The sequence below is a fragment of the Dipodomys ordii genome, unplaced genomic scaffold (assembly GCF_000151885.1).
Source record: "Dipodomys ordii isolate 6190 unplaced genomic scaffold, Dord_2.0 Scaffold231, whole genome shotgun sequence".
NCBI classification, from domain to species: domain Eukaryota; kingdom Metazoa; phylum Chordata; class Mammalia; order Rodentia; family Heteromyidae; genus Dipodomys; species Dipodomys ordii.
The window spans coordinates 751,001-772,848 of NW_012267447.1; the positions used below are offsets into that span (position 1 = coordinate 751,001).

A 21,848-nucleotide genomic window follows, 5' to 3' on the forward strand; every position below is an offset into this window, starting at 1 on the left:
TGTGTGTGTGTACGTGTACACGTGCGCGTGTGTGCACGTGTGTTTGTCTGTTGTGAAGCTTGAACTCAGGGCCTGGGTGCTGTCCCTGAGCTTTTTCACTCAAGGCTAGTGTTCTACCACTTAAACCCACAGTGCCACTTCTCATTTTGGGGGGTTAATTGGAGATCAGAGTCTCACTGGCTTCGAACCGCAATCCTTAGATCTCAGCCTCCTGAGTAGCTAGGATTACAGGTGTAAGCCACTGGTGCCTGGCTGCATGTGTTTTTGTAACATGTTCTCCTTTGTGTTTCAGGAGTGTAAGCGGCCCCCTGAAGCCTTTGGCTTTGAGCAGGCTACCCGGGAATACACTCTGCAGAGCTTTGGTGAGATGGCTGACTCCTTTAAAGCTGACTACTTCAACATGCCTGTGCATGTAAGTGATGGAGGGCTTGGGTAGTGCTGGGGCTCAGTCCATAGGTGTTGGCACCTAATGCTCACCTCCCTTGGCTCTGGGGGACAGGATAAGCTGGGCCATGGTCATCGACTACCCCTCTTCCCCCAGATGGTGCCCACAGAACTTGTAGAGAAGGAGTTCTGGCGACTGGTCAATAGCATTGAGGAAGATGTGACTGTTGAGTATGGGGCTGACATCCATTCCAAAGAATTTGGCAGCGGTTTCCCTGTCAGTGATAGTAAGCGGCACCTTACCCCTGAGGAGGAGGTGAGTGGGTGATTATCATAGTTATATGTCAGCTGTATGAGCTTGGGCACATTATTTAATATCTGACTAAGTATTTCTATGGTGGGGATGATATGCCTACTTTAAGCAGTTTCTATACAATTTATACAAAATGCTACAGGTAAAGAGTATAGCCTAAAGCCAGGTGCTGGTGGGTCATGCCTGTAATCCTAGCTACTCAGAAGGCTGAGATTTGGGAATCACAGATGGAAGCCAGCCTGGGCAGAAAAATCTGGGAATCTCTGCCTTCAGTTAATGCCCCTCCCCCTCCAAAAAAAATCTGGAATGCTACTCTTGAGCATAAAAGTGTAGGGACTGCACCTATGCCCTGAGTTCTAGCCACAGAACGAGCACCAAAAAAAAAAAAAAAGAATGTAGACTAGTTCCTGGTATGGTGGTATGTATCTCTAATCTCCACACTTAGGAGGTAGAGAAAAAGGAGCATTATAAGTTAAAAGCTAAACTCAGCTGTACAGTGAGACTGTCTCAAAAGAATCACTACCACAAAAAATAAAAATAAAACACAAAAATACAACCAAAAAGAGCATAGCTTAATACCTAGCACGTACATATATGAGATGGGTTCTTACATCTTCCTGAGCTCATTTCTATATCTATTAAATGTGCAATCACCACCTGGCAAATTTGTAATAAGAATTAAATGAAGGAGTGTGAAATAACCTGTCAAAGTGGTCCTCTCGCAAGAAATATGAGTGAGATTTGCATAGGAAAAAGAGGGGGCCCAGACCTGTCTCTAAGGAAAGTGCATTTGATTTGGATTCAGAGCCAGTTTTTAAGTTATTTTTTAACTGATTAAAAAAAACATTAAAATTCATATACAATTATAGAGTACCTCTTGATGTTTCAATACATGTATATACATTATGTCATGTTTAAGCCAGAGTGAATATATCTCCTTAAAAGACAACCATTTCTTTACGGTGAAAACATTTTAAATCCTTCTATTTTTTTGAAATACATAGCATAGAATTATTATCTGTTGTCACACCATTGTACAGTAACACTATTATTGTTTTAACTATAACTTGATCAAGCTTTTTGTTTGGTGGTGATACTGGGAATTGAACTCAAGAGTCTCCTGCTTCCTGCTGTTCAACTTTTTTTTCTATTTTATTTTATTTTTTGTTGTAAAAATACCATAGAGAGGGGTTACAATTACATGGGCAAGGTATTGAGTACATTTCTTATCAAGCATTGTTGCCTCCTTTGTTTCCCCATACCATCCCTTCCCATCCCCCCTCCTCCCCACCGCTTGTGTGCGCCAAAGTTGTAAAGTTCATTTTCAACATAACATCTTGTACATCTCATTGTTGCAATGGGTCAACCTGTATCCCTATTTAAACAATTTGTTTTTTTCCTTCCCCTCCACAACGTATACCAACATCAAATACAGTGAAAACAGGGGTTATACCACGGGGGAAGGACATACAAAGCAACAAAGAAATATCTTTAAATATGTTAGAAACAATAGCCAGAAAAAAAAACCATTTGATTCCTTATCTTGGGGTTCATTTCGCCTAACATCAACTTCTCTGACCATTTCTGCTTGTCTCAGACATATACTAGTTATTGCAAATAAGGGAAACCATGGGACCTATGTTTCTTTGGGCCTGGCTTACTTCCCTTAATACAGTTTTTTCCAAGTCTTTCCATTTCCTAACAAATGGGGTAATGTCATTCTTTCTGATGGAGGCATAGAATTCCATTGTGTATATATTACCACATTTTCTTGATCCATTCATCTACTGAGGGGCATCTGGGTTGGTTCCATATCTTAGCTATGGTAAATAATGCTGCAGTAAACATAGTTGTGCTGGTAGCTTTAGTGTGGTCTTGTTTGTGATCATTCGGTAAATGCCCAAAAGTGGGATTGCTGAGTCATAGGGAGCTCTCCAATAGACATATGCAGAAATGCTCAACCTCCCTAGTCATAAAAGAAATGCAAATCAAAACAACATTGAGATACCACCTCACCCCAGTTAGAATGGCTATAATCAAGAACTCTAATAACAACAGATGCTGGAGGGGATGTGGCCAGAAGGGAACCCTACTGCATTGTTGGTGGGAGTGTAAACTTGTTCAACCACTTTGGAAAGTAGTATAGAGGTTCCTCAAAAGACCCCACATAGAGCTCCTGCTGTTCAACTTTTACTCTTCCCTCTACCCTCTTTCTCTTCTTCCTTACTTCTCTGGTCTCTGAAAATTGCCATTCTTCTCTCAACATGTATACAATCAACTTTTTAAATTCTACATATTGGTGAGGTCATGTGGTACTTTCTGTGGCTGGGTTATTTCACTTAACATAGTGATCTCCAGTTTCATCTGTGTTGCTGCAAATGACAGGAGTGTGTGTGTGTGTGTGTGTGCGTGCGTGTGCGTGTGCGCGCGCGCACACGCGCACACAGATTTGTGTGTTGCTACTAGGGCTTAAACTTAGGGTCTTGTTTTCTCAATTAGTTTTTTTTGCTCAAGGTTAGCACTTTACTATTTGAGCCACACCTCCACTTCTGGCTTTTTGCTGGTTAATTGGAGATGAGAGTCCCTTGGATTTGTCTGCCGGGGCTAGCTTCAAACTGCAGTCCTCAGATCTGAGCCTCCTGGATAGGTAGGATTATAGACATGAGCCAGTGGCACCCAGCAATATTATTGAGGTCTAATGATACCCCCTTATGGTTTTGTTTTCCTTGATGATTAGTGATATTGAACATTTTTTTTTCATGTACTTGTGACTTCTATGTTATCTTTTGAACAATAGCTATATAGGTCTATGGACAGTTTTGAAATCAGGTTTTCCTCTTGAATTTTTTAAATTTTTATTATTATTTTTTGTCAGTTGTGGGGTAGATCTCAGGACCTAGGCACTGTCCCTGAGCTCCTTTTTTTTTTTGGGTGTCAGTAGTGGCCTGGGTGCTGTCCCTCAGCTCTTCAGCTTAAGGCTAGCTCTCTACCACTTGAACCACAGCACCACTTCTGGCTTTTCTGCTTATGTTGTTGTGAGGAATTGAACCCATGGCCTCGTGTATGCATGGCAAGCACTCTACCACTGAGCCACCTTCCCAGTCCCACTGAGTCTTTTTGCTCAAGGCTAGCATCTACCACTTTGAGCCACAGTACCACTTCTGGTTTTCTGGTGGTTAATTTGGAGATACGAGTCTTATGGATTTTCCTGCCACAGCTTGCTTCAAACTGTGATCCTCAGATCTCAGCCTCTTGAGTAGATGTTACTTATTTATTATGGGCATTCATCTCTTATCAGACATACATTTGGCAAATATTTTTCTCCCATTCTCTATGTTGTCTCTTCAATTCGTTGTTGTTGTACAGAAGACTTTTAGTTTGGTATAATTTCATTTGTCTATTTTTTGTGTTTGTTTCCTAGGCTTTTGCATAGGAAAAAAAATCCCTGCCAGGTGCTGGTGGCTCATGCCTGTAATTCTACCTACTCAGGAAGCTATCTGAGAATAGTGGTGTAAAGCCAGCCTAAGGAGGAAAGTCTATGAGATTCTTACCTCCGATTAACGACCAAAAATCTGGAAGTGGAGATGTGGCTCAAGTGGTAGAGAATTAGCCTTAAGCTAAAAAACTTAGGGACAGTGCCCAGGCCCTGAGTTAAAGCCACAGGATCAGTACCAAAAAAAATTCTTGTTCATTTCAATGTCCTGAAATATTTTCTTTTTCTTTTAATAGTTTTGTAATTTTAGTTTTGACATTTAAGTCTAAAGCATTTAGAACTGATTTTTGTTATTGGTGAGTGGTAGGGGTTCTAGTTTATTTTTTTTTATATTCTGTGTATGCATAGCCAGTTTCTGTAGCACTGATGTGATGTTTATGCTTGCTTGCTTATTTATTTGTTTATTTAGACAGGGTATTGGGGTAGCCTAGGCTAGCTTTGAACTTGAAATTCTTCTGTCTCAGGTTACAGTCATACCCTACCCAACTTGCCCAGCTCCCAGTTCAGATTCTAAACATTTGTATTGAAAATTCGTTGGCACAGCAGGAGGTTTTTCTTGCAGTTATTTTGGAAGATGGATATATATCTGTAAACCTCTCTGATACGAGAGTGAATTTAATAGAAATTTTCTGTGTACATGATTAGGAAGGGGGATTCTGTATGGTTTAGGTGTAACCCTCAAATTAAGCTTTCTTAGGCAAATAGCTTAAGATATCAGTTCTTTGCCATAACACTCATCTCTTCTGTACAAATACCTAACCTGACAGGAGTATGCAACAAGTGGTTGGAACCTGAATGTGATGCCTGTGTTGGAACAGTCTGTACTGTGCCACATCAATGCAGATATATCAGGCATGAAAGTACCCTGGCTGTATGTGGGTATGGTCTTCTCAGCCTTTTGCTGGCATATTGAGGATCACTGGAGTTACTCCATTAACTACCTCCATTGGTGAGTGAGCTCTTGGGTTGCTCAAAAGGCAGGTGGGCTTTTTGCACAACCATGGGTGTGATCACTGCATGTGTCTTCTTTCTACTTGAGCAGGGGTGAGCCGAAGACCTGGTATGGGGTACCTTCCCTGGCAGCAGAACATTTGGAAGAAGTAATGAAAAAGCTGACACCTGAACTCTTTGATAGCCAGCCTGACCTCCTACACCAACTTGTCACCCTGATGAATCCTAATACCCTTATGTCACATGGTGTACCGGTGAGTGCCCAAGAACCAGAAATAAGGAGTAGGAATGATTTGATGATGTCCTTTGTTGTGGTAGTGGTAGTCTTCACATGGAATTTACCTCTGCCCTTTTTTTTTCTGCTATATCTCAATTGGGCTGTAGGTATGACTACTCGAATAGACCCATGATTATAGTGGTAAGACACAGTGTGATAGCCCACTGGGCCATGTGTTTGAAGGCAGTACCTTATTAAGAATTCATATCATTTCTTTCCATCTTCCTGTTAGTGAGAAACTGATCATATGAAAATTGGAAAATGTGATCCTTATTCTAGATGGTCAAATACTACCTACATTGGAAATCATGTTTTTATCAAATAGCATGGGCAATACTAAGGACTATATTTTACATACTATTAGCCTTCCTGGAACAGAGTATATCTTTTTTACTTACTTAACATGTCAAGAGTTAAACTCATGGGGCTGGGAAGGTGGCTAAATGGTAGAGCGCTTGCCTTGCATGCATGAGGCCATGGGTTCGATTCTTCAGCACCACATAAGCAAAAAGAAAAAAGCCAGAAGTGGTGCTGTGGCTCAAGTGGTAGAGTGCTAGCCTTGAGCTGAAGAGCTGAGGGACAGTGCCCAGGCCCAGAGTTCAGGCCCCACGACCGGACTCCCCCCCCCAAAAAAAAAGAGTTGAACTCGGTTAGGCAAGGTAGGTACATGCTTTTGGGAAGCAGAGACAGAAAGGTTACAAGGTCAGGGACCAGGGCTCCATAGTGAGATCCTGTCTCAAAAAAAATGAGTGCCAGTGGTTCGTACCAATAATCCTAGCTACTCAAGACTAGGGCTGAGATCCGAGGATCATGATTCAAAGCCAGTCTAGGCAGGAAAGGCCGTGAGATTCCTATCTTTAGTTAACTAGCAAAAAGCTAAAAATGAAGCTGTGGCTCAAGTCTAATTATCACTTGAGTGAAAAAGCGAAGGGACAGTGCCCAGGCCCTGTTCAAGCCATATAAAAACAAAACAAAAACACAGTGTTAAAAATATAATACCCAAAATGTTGAGGGGTTGGAGGCATGACACAAGTGGTAGAGCACCAGCCTGTGAACAAAAGCATCAAATCCTGAGTTCAGATCTTCCCAGGGGGGAAAAATACCCCCAAATGCAAAAAATATTGAGCCCAGAGTTCTAACCTATCTGTCTTCTTCCTCTTCTCAGTAATTCTTTCTAATTGTACAAAATGTTACTCTGGGTATACAACTTGACTTAACCTGTGGGGCTTTTATATTCCTGGGGATTTTTAGCATTTATTAATGTCAGGCAGTTTTCTAATGTGGATATTAAAATAGCCCAATCAGTTGTCCTTTGGGAATAGGTATTAGTACATCCACCATCTCTGCTCCTGTTCTATGACTCCTACTCTTACCCCCCCCCCCCCCGGCTCTGGCCACACTACTACTTACTCTTTTTATTTGTTCTTTTCTTTTTTGTCTTGTCTATCTTCCTTTGTTTGAGATAGGGTCTCACTATATAGCCCAAGCTGGCCTTTTACTCCCAATCCTCATGACTCAGCTTCATGACTGATTGGGATTATAAGCATGTGTCACCATGCTCAGCCATACTGACAGTTATTCTAATGCATGGAGCATGGTAGGTAGTCAATACATATCAGACAGCCAGATTCTGGTGGCTCACATCTGTAAGCCTACTAAGGAGGCTGAGATCTGAGGATAACGGTTCAAAGCCAGCCTAGGCAGGAAAGTCCGTGAGACTCTTATCTCCAATTAACCACCAGAAAACCAGAAGTGGCGCTGTGGCTCAAGTGGTAGAGTGCTAGTCTTGAGCTGAGGAACTCAGGGACAGTAGTGCCTAAGCCCAGAGTTCAAGCCCCACAACCAACAAAAAATTAAAAATAAATAAATAATTAAATATCAGATAGTTTTCTGGTCTAAGTCAGTGTTTCTCATTTAAATTTCTTCTTTGTTTTGATATACTGGTATCCCTTGTATATACTTTTATTGTATATTTTAATGATATTTAATGAAGGATTAGGATGTCTTAACAGTTTGGACAAGGGAAGAGACATCATCCAATAGCTCAAATAACTTTCCTCCACTCAGAGAGTGTTCTCTTTTTCTCCCTTCATTTTACTCAAGGAGATCTGGGACATATAATTTATTTTTTTGTTGTTGTTGGTTTTTGTTTTGTTTTGTTTTTTTGGGTCCGGTCGTGGGGCCTGAGCTCTGGGCCTGGGCGCTGTCCCTCAGCTCTTCAGCTCAAGGCTAGCACTCTACCACTTGAGCCACAGCGCCACTTCAGCTTTTTTCTTTTTGCTTATGTGGTGCTAAGGAATCGGACCCAGGGCCTCAGGCATGCAAGGCAAGCTTTACCACTGAGCCATCTTCCCAGCCCTGGGACATACAATTTAGTGGTAAAGTGTATACTTAGAATGCATGAGGCTCTGGGCTGGATTACTAGTAACACACTAAATACACACTAAACACACACACACACACACACACAAGTAACACACTAAACACACACTAAACACACACACACACACCAGGCAACTTCAAGTTCTGCTGATTCACAAGGAGACATTTGGCTGGATTACAAGTAACACACTAAACACACACACACACACACCAGGCAACTTCAAGTTCTGCTGATTCACAAGGAGACATTTGGCTTAACTGTTGCTTAGACTTTCTGTTCCTCACCTGTAGCACAATATTAATCCCTGCCTATAATTCCCAGAAAACTACCAGTGGAATAGGATTCTCTTTTAAGTATTTTGAGTAGCTAAGATGAAGAGAGAAGGTCATGGACCTATTCAATCTTTCCCTCTTTAAAAACTATCACTATCACTGGAACTTAAACATGTATTCACACTTTCTTTGGCTAGGTTCTGCTTCACCATCCTGCCCCCTTGTCTGCCCCGCCTTTCCTGTTGGTAGTTGCCAGAATTTCTAGGCTCTTTGGACTTGGCTGTGGTCCTCTTCACCACCACCACCACCACCACCTCCATTCTGAGGCATCTGTGATTTTCATATTCTCATACTGTGATGCTGCAGTTTAGCCAGCTGGACCTCCCCCCACTGCTATCTTTAGTTCCTTGAATTCCCCTCTGGTGGGAGAAGGCCATTTCTTTTTATAGATATATAGTGTAATACTATTTTCATTAGAAAAGACACATGCTTCCCTTCTAAAAAGGTAGAAAACAGATCAGCCTTATTCCTTCTAGCATAAACATTTTGTTGTCTCTAAGTTGTTTTTCTGTGTAGTAGTTTTTAGGTAGCAATGATGAATTTTATAATCTCTTCTAACTTGGATGATCTAGAAATGCACTGTCCAGTTTGGTAGCCACTAGCTACCTGTGGCTATCGAGCTTTTCAAATAGCTAATCCCAGCTGAAGTGTGTTGAAAGTGGAAAATACATGTTGGATTTTAAGACTTAGTATGAAACATAGAATGTAAAGTATCTCACAAATACTTTTGTATGCCATTTATACAAAATTATAATGGCTTTGTTAAAATATTGAAAGTAAATTTACCTGTTTTGTTTTACTTTTTTTTTTTTCAGGTAAGGGGTAGGTTTATTCAGTAGACCTGCTGGGAAAGAGAAGAGGAAAGAGCTAGAAAAGAGAGAAAAGAGCTAGAAAAGAGAGCATCTGGGAAAGGTGGGAGAGCTAGGAAAGAGAAGAGAAGGAAAGAGCTGAGAAAGAGCTAGAAAAGAGCAGAGAGCAGAGAGAGGGCGTCTGGGCCTGGGCTAGGACTTATCTAGGGTATGGGCGGAGAAAGGTGTGGCCACATCAAATTCAGATGTGACCTCAGCGGATGCAGATGTGACCTCTTCCAGGTGTTCCAGTTGCCTAGGTAATGCAGGTACTGGGTGGAGACTTTGCTGGGAGACTTTGCTGCTTGCCATCCAGGAGTGGACCTTACATTTCAGCCTTTTAATCATGAAATAGGGCACGGATTCTCTCTGGCTACTTCCTGCTGACACATGGCATCTACAATAGGGTTGTAAAAGGCTGGAATTTGGTCCCCTCCCAGAGAAGGCAGCAAGCAGCAGCTGTCCCTTGGTGGATTGAGTCCTTAGGTGAAGTCTGGAGAAATCTCATGAGCATTGAGAGGTTGCAAAAAAAAATACTAGCAAGCAAATAAATGGCAAGAGGAAGGACTTGGGGCTGAAAATGTTGGTAGAAATATCCCTGGCTACTTCTGACATCTGGCGAGTAGGTAGAGAAGTCAAGTGACAAAGGCAAGAATATAAATTCCTGTTCAGTTAATAGACAGGTTAGACATTGGATGGGCAGGCTTCTTACTTCTACTGACCTCCCGGCTCTGGTTAATTTTGAAAGGGCAGGCACAAAGTAGCTTATGTGACATCATCTCCTCTTACTGCTCTCCATGTTCCCCTGTTCCCCAGACTGGCTGAGTCTAGGTGCTCGTTGCTGGGATGGCTTGTCCCAGTTGGTATTCAAGGAGGTTTGAACTCAAGGCCTGGGCACTGTCCCTGAGCACTTCTGCTCAAGGCTAGTGCCCTACCACTTTGAGTTACAGTACCACTTCCAGTGTTTGGCTGGTTAGAGATAAGAGTCTTGAGCCATGCTTCCAGCCTGGCTCTTTGCAGGTTAGTTGGGAGATGGAGTCTTAGGGATTTTTCGGCCTGGGCTGGCTTTGAACTGCAATCTTTGCCACAAAAGCCCTTTATTATTTCCAATTAAAGCAACAAGGAGATCAAATAGAATAAGTAGAGCTTACCTGGTCCTTATCAAGAATTGCCAACAAATATTCTGAAATGACAAAACTCATTAGATGTGATGAGAATTTTAGCACAGATATGCCCAGTATTTTAGAACCATGTAGTCAGTAGAATACACAACACAAAACAAAAAAGGCAAATCTCAAAATCTAAAATTTTGACAACAGTATTTAGACATCTTTGCTAACAAAGCACATCACATGGTTGGGCCTCAGTTACCAGGGCCTGTGAAAAGAGCAACTTGTTAGCAAGGCACCTTAGAATAGCTGGATGGAGTAGTAAGCTTGGTGGAAGCTTAAGGGCCAGATGGGGCCAAACCCTTAACCCACCATGTGGCCAAGATGGCGAACTCAAGATGGTGAATTTCTGAAAAATGCAAAGAAACCCTGAACAAATAGATCAAGCCTACATTGGCTAGCCTTTGAGAGGGAACCTAGATGGGTGGGGGCGGGGAGGGGGGGGTCCCTGGGACCCAGCCTGCGTCGCACTCTTCAAGGCACAAGCCAAAATGTAGAAAAGAGAAAGGGAGAGATAGGGAAAGTTGGACATGACTGGCAGAGAGAGAACAATGAGAGCCTGAAAGTAAACGACTTCTGACCATTTACCATTGCAGTGGCAAAAACTGTCTCCATCTGAGAATGGCATAAAATTAGGCTCTCTGGCTTTCCAGGGAACGCAGGAGGCATTTCAAAGGGGTTTCACGGCTCAGGCGTGACTTGCAGCACCCCATTAAGTGAGTAGGAGAGTCAGTCTGGTGAATGAAGGAGAGCTGACCAGGCAGAAGCGGCGTCCCGACTTCCCCCAGAGCTCTCTAGAGAGAAATGGCCAAGCCCCCAAAACCAAGCATCTTCAGCTTCAGAGGTGACTGGCCTTTCAGCTAAAGGCCGTAGGAGCTCTCTGGCGTGGCGCCACATCTGGACAGAGACTGAGCCATAGAGAGCCGTAGAGAGTAGTTTCATTCACCAGAGTAGAGAAGTGGTGTGGACGTGGATGTGAAGGCAGCAATAGTATCGATGTGCTGTGTCCGCAGCAGACAGATGGGTTCGCAAAAGGCCGTTAGAACTGTGGGTATTCTTCAGAGCAGAAAGGGAAGAACAAACAGAAAAAGAAAAAAGAGGAAAAAAAAAACAGAGGAATCCCACCTATTCTGACTTTAAGCCCTTTATCCGAGTCACGGCACCATTTATGTTAGGTTTTTAAAAAGAGGTAGCCAAGTAAGAACAGCACCACGCACGTGGTATTCAGGTAAGGGGTAGGTTTATTCAGTAGCCCTGCTGGGAAAGAGCTGGGAAAGAGAAGAGAGAGCTGGGAAATAGAGAGCTGAGAAAGAGCTAGAAAAGAACAGAGAGAGAGCATCTGGGAAAGGTGAGAAAGAGAGAGCTAGGAAAGAGAAAGCTGGGAAAGAGAAGAGAAAAGAGCTAAAAAAGAGAGCATCTGGGAAAGGTGAGAAAGAGAGCTAGGAAAGAGAAGAGAAGGAAAGAGCTGAGAAAGAGCTAGAAAAGAACAGAGAGCAGAGAGCTCGTTTTACTTTTTTAATGTGGCTAGTAAGGAACCTGAAATTACATATGAGCCTAGCATATTTCTCTTGGACAGTGCTGTGTCTAGAATATTTTATAACTGTCCTTTTATGTTTCTTTTAACAGCTTTATTGTAAAATGGTTTGCATACTATAAATTCATCCATTTTAAATGTACAAGCCAGTAAATTTACAGCTATGCTGCCATCTTTGCAATCTAGTTTTAAAATATACTTGTCTTCCTAGGAAGCTCTGTCATGCCATTTGTAGCCACTCTCCATTCTAAGCATCCACTCATCTGTTTTCTGTTCTAGATTTTTTTTTTGCTCCCTAGTACATATAAATAGAATAATATATATATTTTTTGTGAAGGGCCTCTTAGTGTGTTTTCAAGATTCATTCACAGGGGCTGGGAAGGAGGCTCAGTGGTAGAGCACTTGCCTTGCATGCCTGAGGCCCTGGGTTCGATTCCTCAGCACCACATAAGCAAAAAGAAAAAAGCCGGAAGTGGCACTGTGGCTCAAGTGGTAGAGCGCTAGCCTTGAGCTGAAGAGCTGAGGGACAGCACCCAGGCCCAGAGTTCAGGCCCCATGACCGGACCCAAAAAAAAAAAAAAGATTCATTCACAGTGTAGCATGTGTCAGAATTAATTCCTTTTATGGCCCAATAATATTAATTTCACCTATTGATGAATATTTTCCTTGGTTTTAGCTTTCTGGCTGTTCAACATTTGCACAATGTAAAGAATGCTATTTTTAATTTCTCTTTTGTGATAGGTTCTTGCTATGTAGCCTAATCCAGTCTGGAACTGGGAGGCCTCTGCCTCCCAAGTGATGCAATTACAAGTGTGCATCGTCACAACTATCTGTGAATCCTCTTTTAAACCACCATATAGGAAACAATAAAGTTAACATTGCCCAAATGAGAGTTTAACTTCAGAGGAAGGCAAAAATATTATGTTCAACTCCTGGTTTTGCTACCTAAGGCTTCTATGGGAGTTAATTTTTTATCTATAAAATTAGATATGAGACTTGATTGTTAAGCAGATTCTATTGCCAGAATATTTTCTTTGTATAAGAGTACTGGTCAGGGGCTGGGAAGGTGGCTCAGTGGTAGAGCACTTACCTTGCATACCTGAGGCCCTGGGTTCGATTCCTCAGCACCACATAAGCAAAAAGAAAAGCCAGAAGTGGCGCTGTGGCTCAAATGGTAGAGCACTAGCCTTGAGCTGAAGAGCTGAGGGACAGCCCCCAGGCCCAGAGTTCAGGCCCCACGACTGGACCCCCCCCCCAAAAAAAGAGTACTGGTCACCACCCTGTAAGTCAGTAAACCAGTTCCTGCCTTTGGGTATGCACTGTCCAATTGAGTACGATGAGCAGAAACAGGTGGAATGAAGGTATAAGAAGTGCTGCAGGACAGCGGGGCGCCGGTGGCTCACACCTGTAATCTTAATTACTCAGGAGGCTGAGATCTGAGGATCACAGTTCAAAGCCATTCCGGGCAGGAAAGTCCATGAGACTCTTATCTCCAATAAACCACTAGAAAACTGGAAGTAGTGCTGTGGCTCAAGCGGTAGAGTGCTCGCCTTGAGCTGAAGAGCACAGGGACAGCACCCAAGCCCAGAGTTCAAGCCTCATGACCGACAAGAAAAAAAAGAAGTGCTGCAGGAAAACGGTAGATTGGGTCTTTTAGGAATGCGGTACCAAGAAATGGTTCCATGATAGAAGAGTAAGAATTTACCTCTCAGAATATGGCTTTATCAGGTGGATATAGGGATTCAAGAGGGCCTTAGCAGAGGTATGCCATGGTCAAATTTGCATTTTTCTGGAAAAATTGTTTTGGTGGCTAGTTATAGAAGCCAGCACAATAATACAGGTTAAAAATGCCAGAGGCAATGTAGCTTAGTGGTATATTGTTTGCCTAGCATGCATGAAGTCCTAGGTTCGATTCTTCAATACCACATAAACAGAAAAGGCTGGAAGTGACACCGTGGCTCAAGTGGTAGAGTGCTAGCTGTGAGCAAAAGAAGCTCAGGGACAGTGCCCAGGCCCTGAGTTCAAGCCCCAGGATTGGCAAAAAAATACTAGCAGCAGTGTTACTTCTAAGTAGAGATTAATTTAAGAAGGAGAAAATATAAGGTGGAGCTTATACATGACCAGAGAATAAATGTGGACATGTATTTATGAATGGGAACACAATATTGTCAAGATGTTAATTTGCCCCTAAATTATTCGAGAATCCTAGCAGAGGAATAGTTGGTTAAATTATATATACATATGTGTGTATATATACAAATATATATGTTTAACTCAGTTAAATCCCCAGCACACCTAAAAACCTTCATTTTTCAGATTAGAATTTATTGATTGTGTTAGGGAGACTACCTTTCCTAAACCTTCCCCAGTATTGCATGTTCATCTTGGTTAGAGACAAATTTAATATACACATGCCTACTTCCTTTCCTTATGGAAACCCTAGTAAAATGACACAAGGAGATTTGTTTTAAAAATCAGAAAACGGACAACTAGAAGGGAGATGAGCAAAAAGTATTAAGCTGATATTGGGAACCTTTGAGAACAAACCTAATTTATACCTTTGAATCCCCTAAAGGTTTGTAGTCAGTGGGATTGGGTAGTATGAGAGTAAAGAAGGTGTGTGTTGAGGGTTAAGATTGGCTTATATCTATGTAAAAAAAAGATTTATAGGACAACAGTGACTCACACCTGTAATCCTAGTTTCTCAGGAGGCTGAGATCTGAAGATTTCAGTTTGAAGCCAGCTAGCCTTGAGCAGAAAAAACAAAAACCTCAGGCCCTGATTTCAACCCCCAAGAATGGAGAAAAGAAAAACTTGAGATTCTTTTCCATATTACAATACATTGCATCTATTTATAAAAAGGGCTTAAGGAATCTCACTGAAGCTGTTAAACAGTAAGTAGGTGAGAAGCAGAGCAAAAAACAGCAGAGGGGATTGTTCTGATTGAAATATAATATGCACACGTGAATACCATAGTTAAATCCCTTGGAGGGGCTGGGAATGTGGCTTAGTGGTGGAGTGCTTGCTTAGCAAGCATGAAGCCCTGGGTTCGATTCCTCAATACCACATAAACAGAAAAGGCTGGAAGTGGCTCTGTGGCTCAAGTGATAGAGTGCTGGCCTTGAGCACAGAGAGGCTCAAGGACAGTGCCCAGGCTGTGAGTTCAAGCTCCAGGACTGGCCAAAAAACAAAAAACAACCCTTGGAATAACTAATACACACTAAAAAATGATAGAAAAATAAAACAGTGGGGGAATGAGTAGGTATGAAAATAGAACTATGAAACCAACTGAAATTGTTTTAAGAGGAAGGGGCTAAGGGAGACTGATACAGGAGGTGAGGTTGTTGGGATATATTACATGTATGTGGGAATGCAGTAGAAACCCCCTTATACAACTAATTATACTAATAAAAAGATCATAAAAATAAATAATTCATGCTAGGTGCTAGTGACTCAGACCTGTAATCCTAGCTACTCAGGAGACTGAGATTTGAGGATTGCGGTTCAAAGCCAGCCTAGACAGGAAAGTCTGTGAGACTCTTATCTCCAATAAACCACCAGAAAACCAGAAGAGGCTCAAGTGGTAGAGCATTAGCCTTGAGCTGAAGAGCTGAGGGACAGTGCCCAGGCCCAGAGTTCAAGACCCACGACCAACAAAAATAAATAAAAAGTAATTAATGAAAAAGATTTATTTCTGAAGAAGTTAAAAGAGAAGTCTTTGGTCTCCTTAGGTACAGTTAAGGATGGAACTGAAGTGAAAATTTACTAGGATTTATCATTGTGTACATAGTGGATACTGAGGTTTCCAATTATCTTCCTTGGTTGTTAGAACATGGGCAGACAGGCCTTTTTTCTTACAGGCAAAAAAAAAAGTGAAGTGGGCACTGGTGGCTCACACCTATAATCTTAGCTACTCAGGAGGCTGAGGATTGCAGTTCAAAGCCAGCCCGGGCAAGAAAGTCTGTGAGACTCTTATCTCTAAATAATGACCAGAAAACTGGAGGTGGTGCTGTGGCTCAAGTGGTAGAGCACTATCCTTGAGCTGAAGAGCTCGGGCAGCGCCCAGGCCCAGAGTCAAGCCCCATGACAGACCTAAAAAAAATAAAAATGAGTTTTAGCTGGGCACTTGTGGCCCATGCCTGCAATTCTGGAGGCTAAGAACAGAGAATCACAGTTCAAAGCCAGCCCCGGCAGAAAAGTCTGTGAGACTCTTACCTCCAATAAACTACTCAGCAAAAGCTACTGTGGCGCCATCACCCAAATGGTAGCCTTGAGCACAAAGCAGCTCAGGAACCGCATCCAGACCCTATATTCAAGCCCTGGGACTGGCAGCAAATAAGTAAATTGAATAAATAAATTTAAAAAATTTAAATGTGAATTTTCTTTGGAGAATCTAACTGGTGTAAAAGAAAAAAATTACAGTTTCCCAGACTAAATGGTGAAGCTGATAAGCATCACCTATGTACTTAGTGCATCCATTCAGTTTTTTGTCTCTTCCTCTATATTTAAGTAGGTAGCCACAGATTAACAGATAACCAATGAAAATAAAATAGAACCAGAAAAACAGGGAGAAAGCAACTTGGAGAAACAGAGGCCCGGCAGGGAGAAATACTTCAAAAGGAAAAGAAACCTCATCATTTTTTTTGAAACCTTATTATTATCTTCAGAGGTAAGCATATATAGTCTCCCTTATCCATTATTTTGCTTTCTGTGGTTTCAGTTACCCCTTGTCAGTTGCAGTCCAAAAATATTAAATGGGAAATTCCAAACCATAAATAGGTCAGCAGTTTTCAATTACATTCTATTCTGAATAGCATGATGAAATCCTGTACCATCCTGATCTAGCCTGCCTGAAGTATGAATTTTCCTTTTTGTACAGTATATCCATGCTGTATAATTTTATTTAGGAATTACTCCAATGTACAATTGTGGTAGAGGGAATTCACATATGCCAAAAGGCAGGTGCAAGTGACTCAGTCTTATAATCCTAGTTACTTAGGAGACTGAGAGGACACAGCCTAAAAGGCTGTAAGACTATCTCCAGTTGACCAGTAAAATGCTGAACTGGAGGTATATCTTAAGTGGTAAAATGCAAGCCATGAATGAAGAGTTTTAAAGCACAAGCTCAAGTCCTGTGCTGAAGCCTCAATCCTTGCAAAGAAAAAGGAAAAAGAGAAAACAAAAAGAGAAAACAAAACATCAAAGACAAGCTCTACAATGTTTTCTTTAAATGAAATAAGCTAGGGACCAGTGGCTCCCCTCTTTAATCCTAGCTACTAAGGAAGCATAGATCTGAGGATCATGGTTTGTGGTTCAAAGTCAGCCTGGGCATAAGGGTTTGTGAGGCTCCTATATCCACTTAGCCACCAAAAAGCCAGAAGTGGAGCTGTCACTCGAGTGGTAGAACACTAGACAAACAAAACAGCTCAGGGACAGAGTCCAGGCCCTGAGTTCAAGTCTCAGGACTAACATGCATGCACACATGCACTCACGCATGCATACACACACACAGACACACACGCATTATCCCTTTCCCCCAATTTAATTGGAAAGATAAAAGTTTTTGGGCAAGGAAAGAAAATTGTATGCTGAGCTTTTGTATGGTAAGCTTTACAGTAAGTCTGTCCATGAAATTACAAAGGAAAAAAAATTGTGCTAGTTGTGCTAGTTTTAACATTTGAGATCGCAAAAGCTATGTCTACATTGCTTAATTAAATTTGTGTATGCATCTAGGAAAAAAACATCAGGGGTTCAATGCTATCTGAAGCTACCACTCAGTCTTAGAAATAATCTTTGTATAAAATGGGACTACCATACTGCAAAACAGCAAAAACAGGATATTATTTTTAAAAGAGCATACCAAAAACTTTCATAAACAGCATACCATGAAGCTACTAAGCTCTTGGAGATTAAAACTATGATAGCAAAACTGAAAACAAAACAAAAAAAAAGCAATGCTTAGAAATAAATAGGTGAAGACTCTCCCAGAGAATGGAATGCAAAGATGGGAAAAGGGCTCGTGCTACCTTAGGAGGCTGAGATTTTGGGATTGTAATTCAAAGCCAGCCTGGACAAGAAATTCTGTGAAACTCTTATCCCCAATTAACCACCAAAAAGAAAGCCACAAATGGAGCCATGGCTTCAGTGGTAGAGTGCTTAGGCCAAACCCTGAGTCTGAGCTCCAGGACCAGCACCAGAAAACGATGAGAAAAGGGAGAGAAAATTAAAGAGTTTAGATATAAATTCTAGGATCAAGGTTTGAAGCCAGCCTGGGCAGGAAAATCTGTGAGACTGTTTTCTCCAAGTAACCACCAGAAAGCCAGAAGTAGAGCTATGGCTCAAGTAGTAGAGTGCACTAGCCTTTAGCAAAAAGCTCAGGGACAGTGCCTTAGTCCTGAGTTCAATATCTAGGACTGGCACACGCACAAAAAAAAACAAACCTGAGATGATCAAGGCACTAATGAAACTGTTCAAGAAAGTTTCTTTGACCATAAGACTTACCACAATCAAAGAGATCTACTCAGTACATGAATAAAAATAGATCCATACCAAGATAAATCTTGTAAAATTTCTTATCAAACTCTGGGACCAGAAGAGTCCTATAACTTCTTGAGGAAGAAATAGGTTTACCATTCAAAGATCAGAAAATAGAATGGCTTCTGGGTTTTTTCAAAAGCAAGACTGGAATCTAGAAGACCAGAGCAAAATTCCCAAATGATTTTCATCTTAGAATTCTCTATGCTGTCAAGTGTGAGAGCTGAGAATAGAAACTGCCTCCTCCTCCCCAAAAGAAAAACTTCTTCCCACCATTTTTCAGAAGACATTGAAAGAAATGTTCAAGCACAGCAAAGGAATGAACCAAGAGAGAGGAGTACATAGGGTCTAGGAAACAAGAGACATGTTGCAGGAGTGTGAGATTCTTGGGAAAACAGCTCCTTTACATCTGAGCAGATCATATGGCTGCACAAAGATGTGTGCTTATAACTCAGACACTTTGGAAACTGGCACAGGAGGTTTGTGAGTTGCAGGCCAGCCTAATCTACAGTGAGGTCTTGCCTCAAGAAAATAAAATGAACAAAAATAAAATAACAACAAAAAATCCCAGAAGGCTTCATGAAAATGCTAAAATAATGTATAGAAAAGAAAAATGGACACTTGTCAGCAAGGTAGGGTTTAGATGATTAATAATATACATAGAAATCCAAGCAAATTGAGAAGCCTGAAGCTGTTTTTACCTAGCCTAGAAATACACTATTTAGGATTGTTATAGTCAGTGCCAAAATAATAAGGTACAAGTGATCGGCTTTCAGGAGGTATGACAGGATCTGCTGGTTTTATAGCAAATCTCACAGAACCATTTGACTCTTAAACTTCATCTCTTGACTACTGATGTAAAGCTTGGCCAGCTTAATGAAAAAACTTTCATAAAAAAATAAACTGGGGAGCCAGCTGCCAGTGGCTCACACCTATAATCCTAGCTACTGAGGAGGCTGAGATCTGAGGATCACGATTCAAAACCAGCACAGGCAGGAAAGTCCGTAAGACTCTTAAATTAATCACCAAGAAAGGAAAAATCAATGGAGCTGTGGCTCGAATGTTAGCCTTGCACACAAATGCTAGGGGAGGAGCAATGCTCAGGCCCTTGAGTTCAAGCCCCAGGACTGTCTCACACACACAAAAATTACTTGGAAGTCAAAATAGGCTTCATTTCTAATTTGAACTCAAATCAGGATGTTATCTGTTCACGTAGATTAAAATGATGATAGTAGAATCTGAGGGTTTGGGTTTTTTTTTGAGAGTTGAAGGGGATGGGATTCTGTTGTCATACTCTATTTCCTGAAACTTTGTTTTCTTAAGCACCTTATCTTAGGTCAGATTTCTGCAGACTAGAAAATCTCTTATCTCACTGCATAGGCTGTCTTGTTCCTTAGGTTGTTCGCACAAACCAGTGTGCAGGAGAATTCGTCATCACCTTTCCTCGTGCTTACCACAGCGGCTTCAACCAAGGCTACAACTTTGCTGAGGCTGTCAACTTTTGTACTGCTGACTGGGTGAGTCCAGAGTGTGTGGAGTAGGAGGGAGAAACAGAAAGTTTGTGGGAATGCTGAGGTACCACTTCCTTTAGACTTGGCCCCAGACTTGACACCTGTTCACAGCTGCCAGCTGGGCGTCAGTGCATTGAGCACTACCGCCGGCTCCGAAGATATTGCGTCTTCTCCCATGAAGAGCTCATCTGCAAGATGGCTGCGTGCCCTGAGAAGCTGGACCTGAACCTGGCAGCAGCCGTACATAAAGAGATGTTCATAATGGTGCAGGAGGAGCGACGCCTACGAAAGGCTCTGCTAGAGAAAGTGAGTGGTGGGATATTGCTGTAGATTAGGCACCCTTACCTGGGGGATATTGGGAAAGACAAGTGTGATGTGAAGGAAAAGATAAAACCTTTACTCTTGCTTGGTGAAATGAACTAGGCACACCTCAACTAAAAACTATTTCATTTCTTAACTCTCCCCTTTACCAGCAAACTTAGACCAATCACTTTAATTCACTAAGTGTGATTTTCCCCATCTGAAAAATAGGAAAGAGGCTTCTCTTTTTGGAATATTGAGTGGATCATAGATAATACTGCAGTAACTGACTTTTAGCAGGTATTGGTATACCCGCCATTCCATTATGCAAATGACCTAGCAAAACAAACAGATGCATAAAACCCCTCTGCTTGATTATCTGGGTCACCATATCAAGTTATGTACACTGTAAATGATAATCTCACTTCATAAAATGAAATACACACTTAAGTACAAGGAAGTCTAAAGCTTGAGTGTGGTGATCTACAGAAAAGACTGTTATTACTTCCCTTTTCTGGCAGCAGCTGCTATTACTGGTACATGAAAAAAATAAATATGGAACTTTTTTAGGAAATGCCGTTTTCTTACATTCAGATGGTTCAGTAATTCTAGGTCAATAATGTTACCAAATTGAAAACAGGCTTTCTTTAATAGATTTCTTTTAAACATGTCAGTTGTATATGTAGTTGAGTGGCAGCTATGCACAGCTATAAAGTCCACTTATGTAGGTTCAGCTGTTCCCTTCATGCCCCATATTTGCTTAGCAAACTGACTTAGTGAGAACCCTGTAGAAGATTACAAAGAAGGGCTGTGGGTATAGAACAGTGGGGAAACAGTTAACCTTGCATGTACAAGGCCTTGGCTTTGATCTCCAGAATATGGAAAAAGAATTACAAAGGAATACTGGTGCTATGGTGTCAGTTCTGGCTGTTTTGGGTAATAGCTTCTGATTTAATGTTCAAGTATAACTTTCCTGTGAGTATGGTCTGTAGGAAGTGTTTTAGCTATAATGGTGTTAGAAGTTAAGGCCTTCTTAGATATGGTGCTAGTTTTTAAGTTTTTCCATGCATCATTTTCTTTGTTGTTATTGAATAATGGTCCTGTGGCTGTGGCATACAATTGACAGAGCCAAAGTAAGGTAGGGAAAATAAACAAACCTTCCATCCTGACGTTCAGAGTTTTGTAAACTTGACCTTTCCATCAGAGATGAATTCTGGAATCCTTCAGACCTGATTATATGTGTTTGAGTACTCTTCTGGAGGACTCAGTTTTCATCCAGTCTTCAAGAACCAGTGATCCAAAGAAATCCAGAGACTTTAGCTTTTCTCTTTGGATTCAAAATTGACTTCAGTCAAATCCTCACCCTCTCTGTGACTTAGAGTCTTCCTTTTTTACAGTAAGGTGATGACTGTGAGATGCATATTCTTACCTGAAAATTAGAGCAACTAATAATAAATATTTGTTGGGTACTTAATTCAAAGTACTAATATACTTACCATCTTTGTTTTACTAATCATTGGAACACCCCAATGAAAATAATGGCACAGACACAGAGAGGTTTATACATGGTCACACAAATAAGTGGAAGTGCACGATTTCTAATTTGCATTTGGCTGATAGCTTTATACAGAGGGTAGTTGTTAAAGTTGGAATGTAAGGCAAAACTGTTAAGTCAACATTTCCCTTTCAAATCCCAAAATTTACTAATAATTGCATTATCTTTCAGTTAGTCCAACACAGCTAGCTTCTTTCTGGAAATAGGTTGCTTTTTCTGAGCAGCAGATGAAGTTCTTGAGGATTTTTTTGGGGGGGTGGTCTG

The 21,848-nt window shown here is 41.4% G+C and overlaps 1 protein-coding gene across 4 annotated transcripts in view; it reads left to right on the forward strand.

The window, feature by feature from the left end:
- Kdm5c (lysine (K)-specific demethylase 5C) overlaps positions 1-21,848 on the forward strand; it is a 49,966-nt gene that overhangs the window by 19,060 nt on the left and 9,058 nt on the right. For all 4 annotated transcript variants that reach the window (XM_013035928.1, XM_013035930.1, XM_013035931.1 and 1 more), the window contains exons 9-14: positions 293-412; positions 542-700; positions 4,958-5,139; positions 5,233-5,395; positions 19,616-19,735; positions 19,841-20,035. In XM_013035928.1, coding sequence (XP_012891382.1) covers positions 293-412; positions 542-700; positions 4,958-5,139; positions 5,233-5,395; positions 19,616-19,735; positions 19,841-20,035 — 939 coding nt within the window. The remainder of the gene's footprint in view (positions 1-292; positions 413-541; positions 701-4,957; positions 5,140-5,232; positions 5,396-19,615; positions 19,736-19,840; positions 20,036-21,848) is intronic.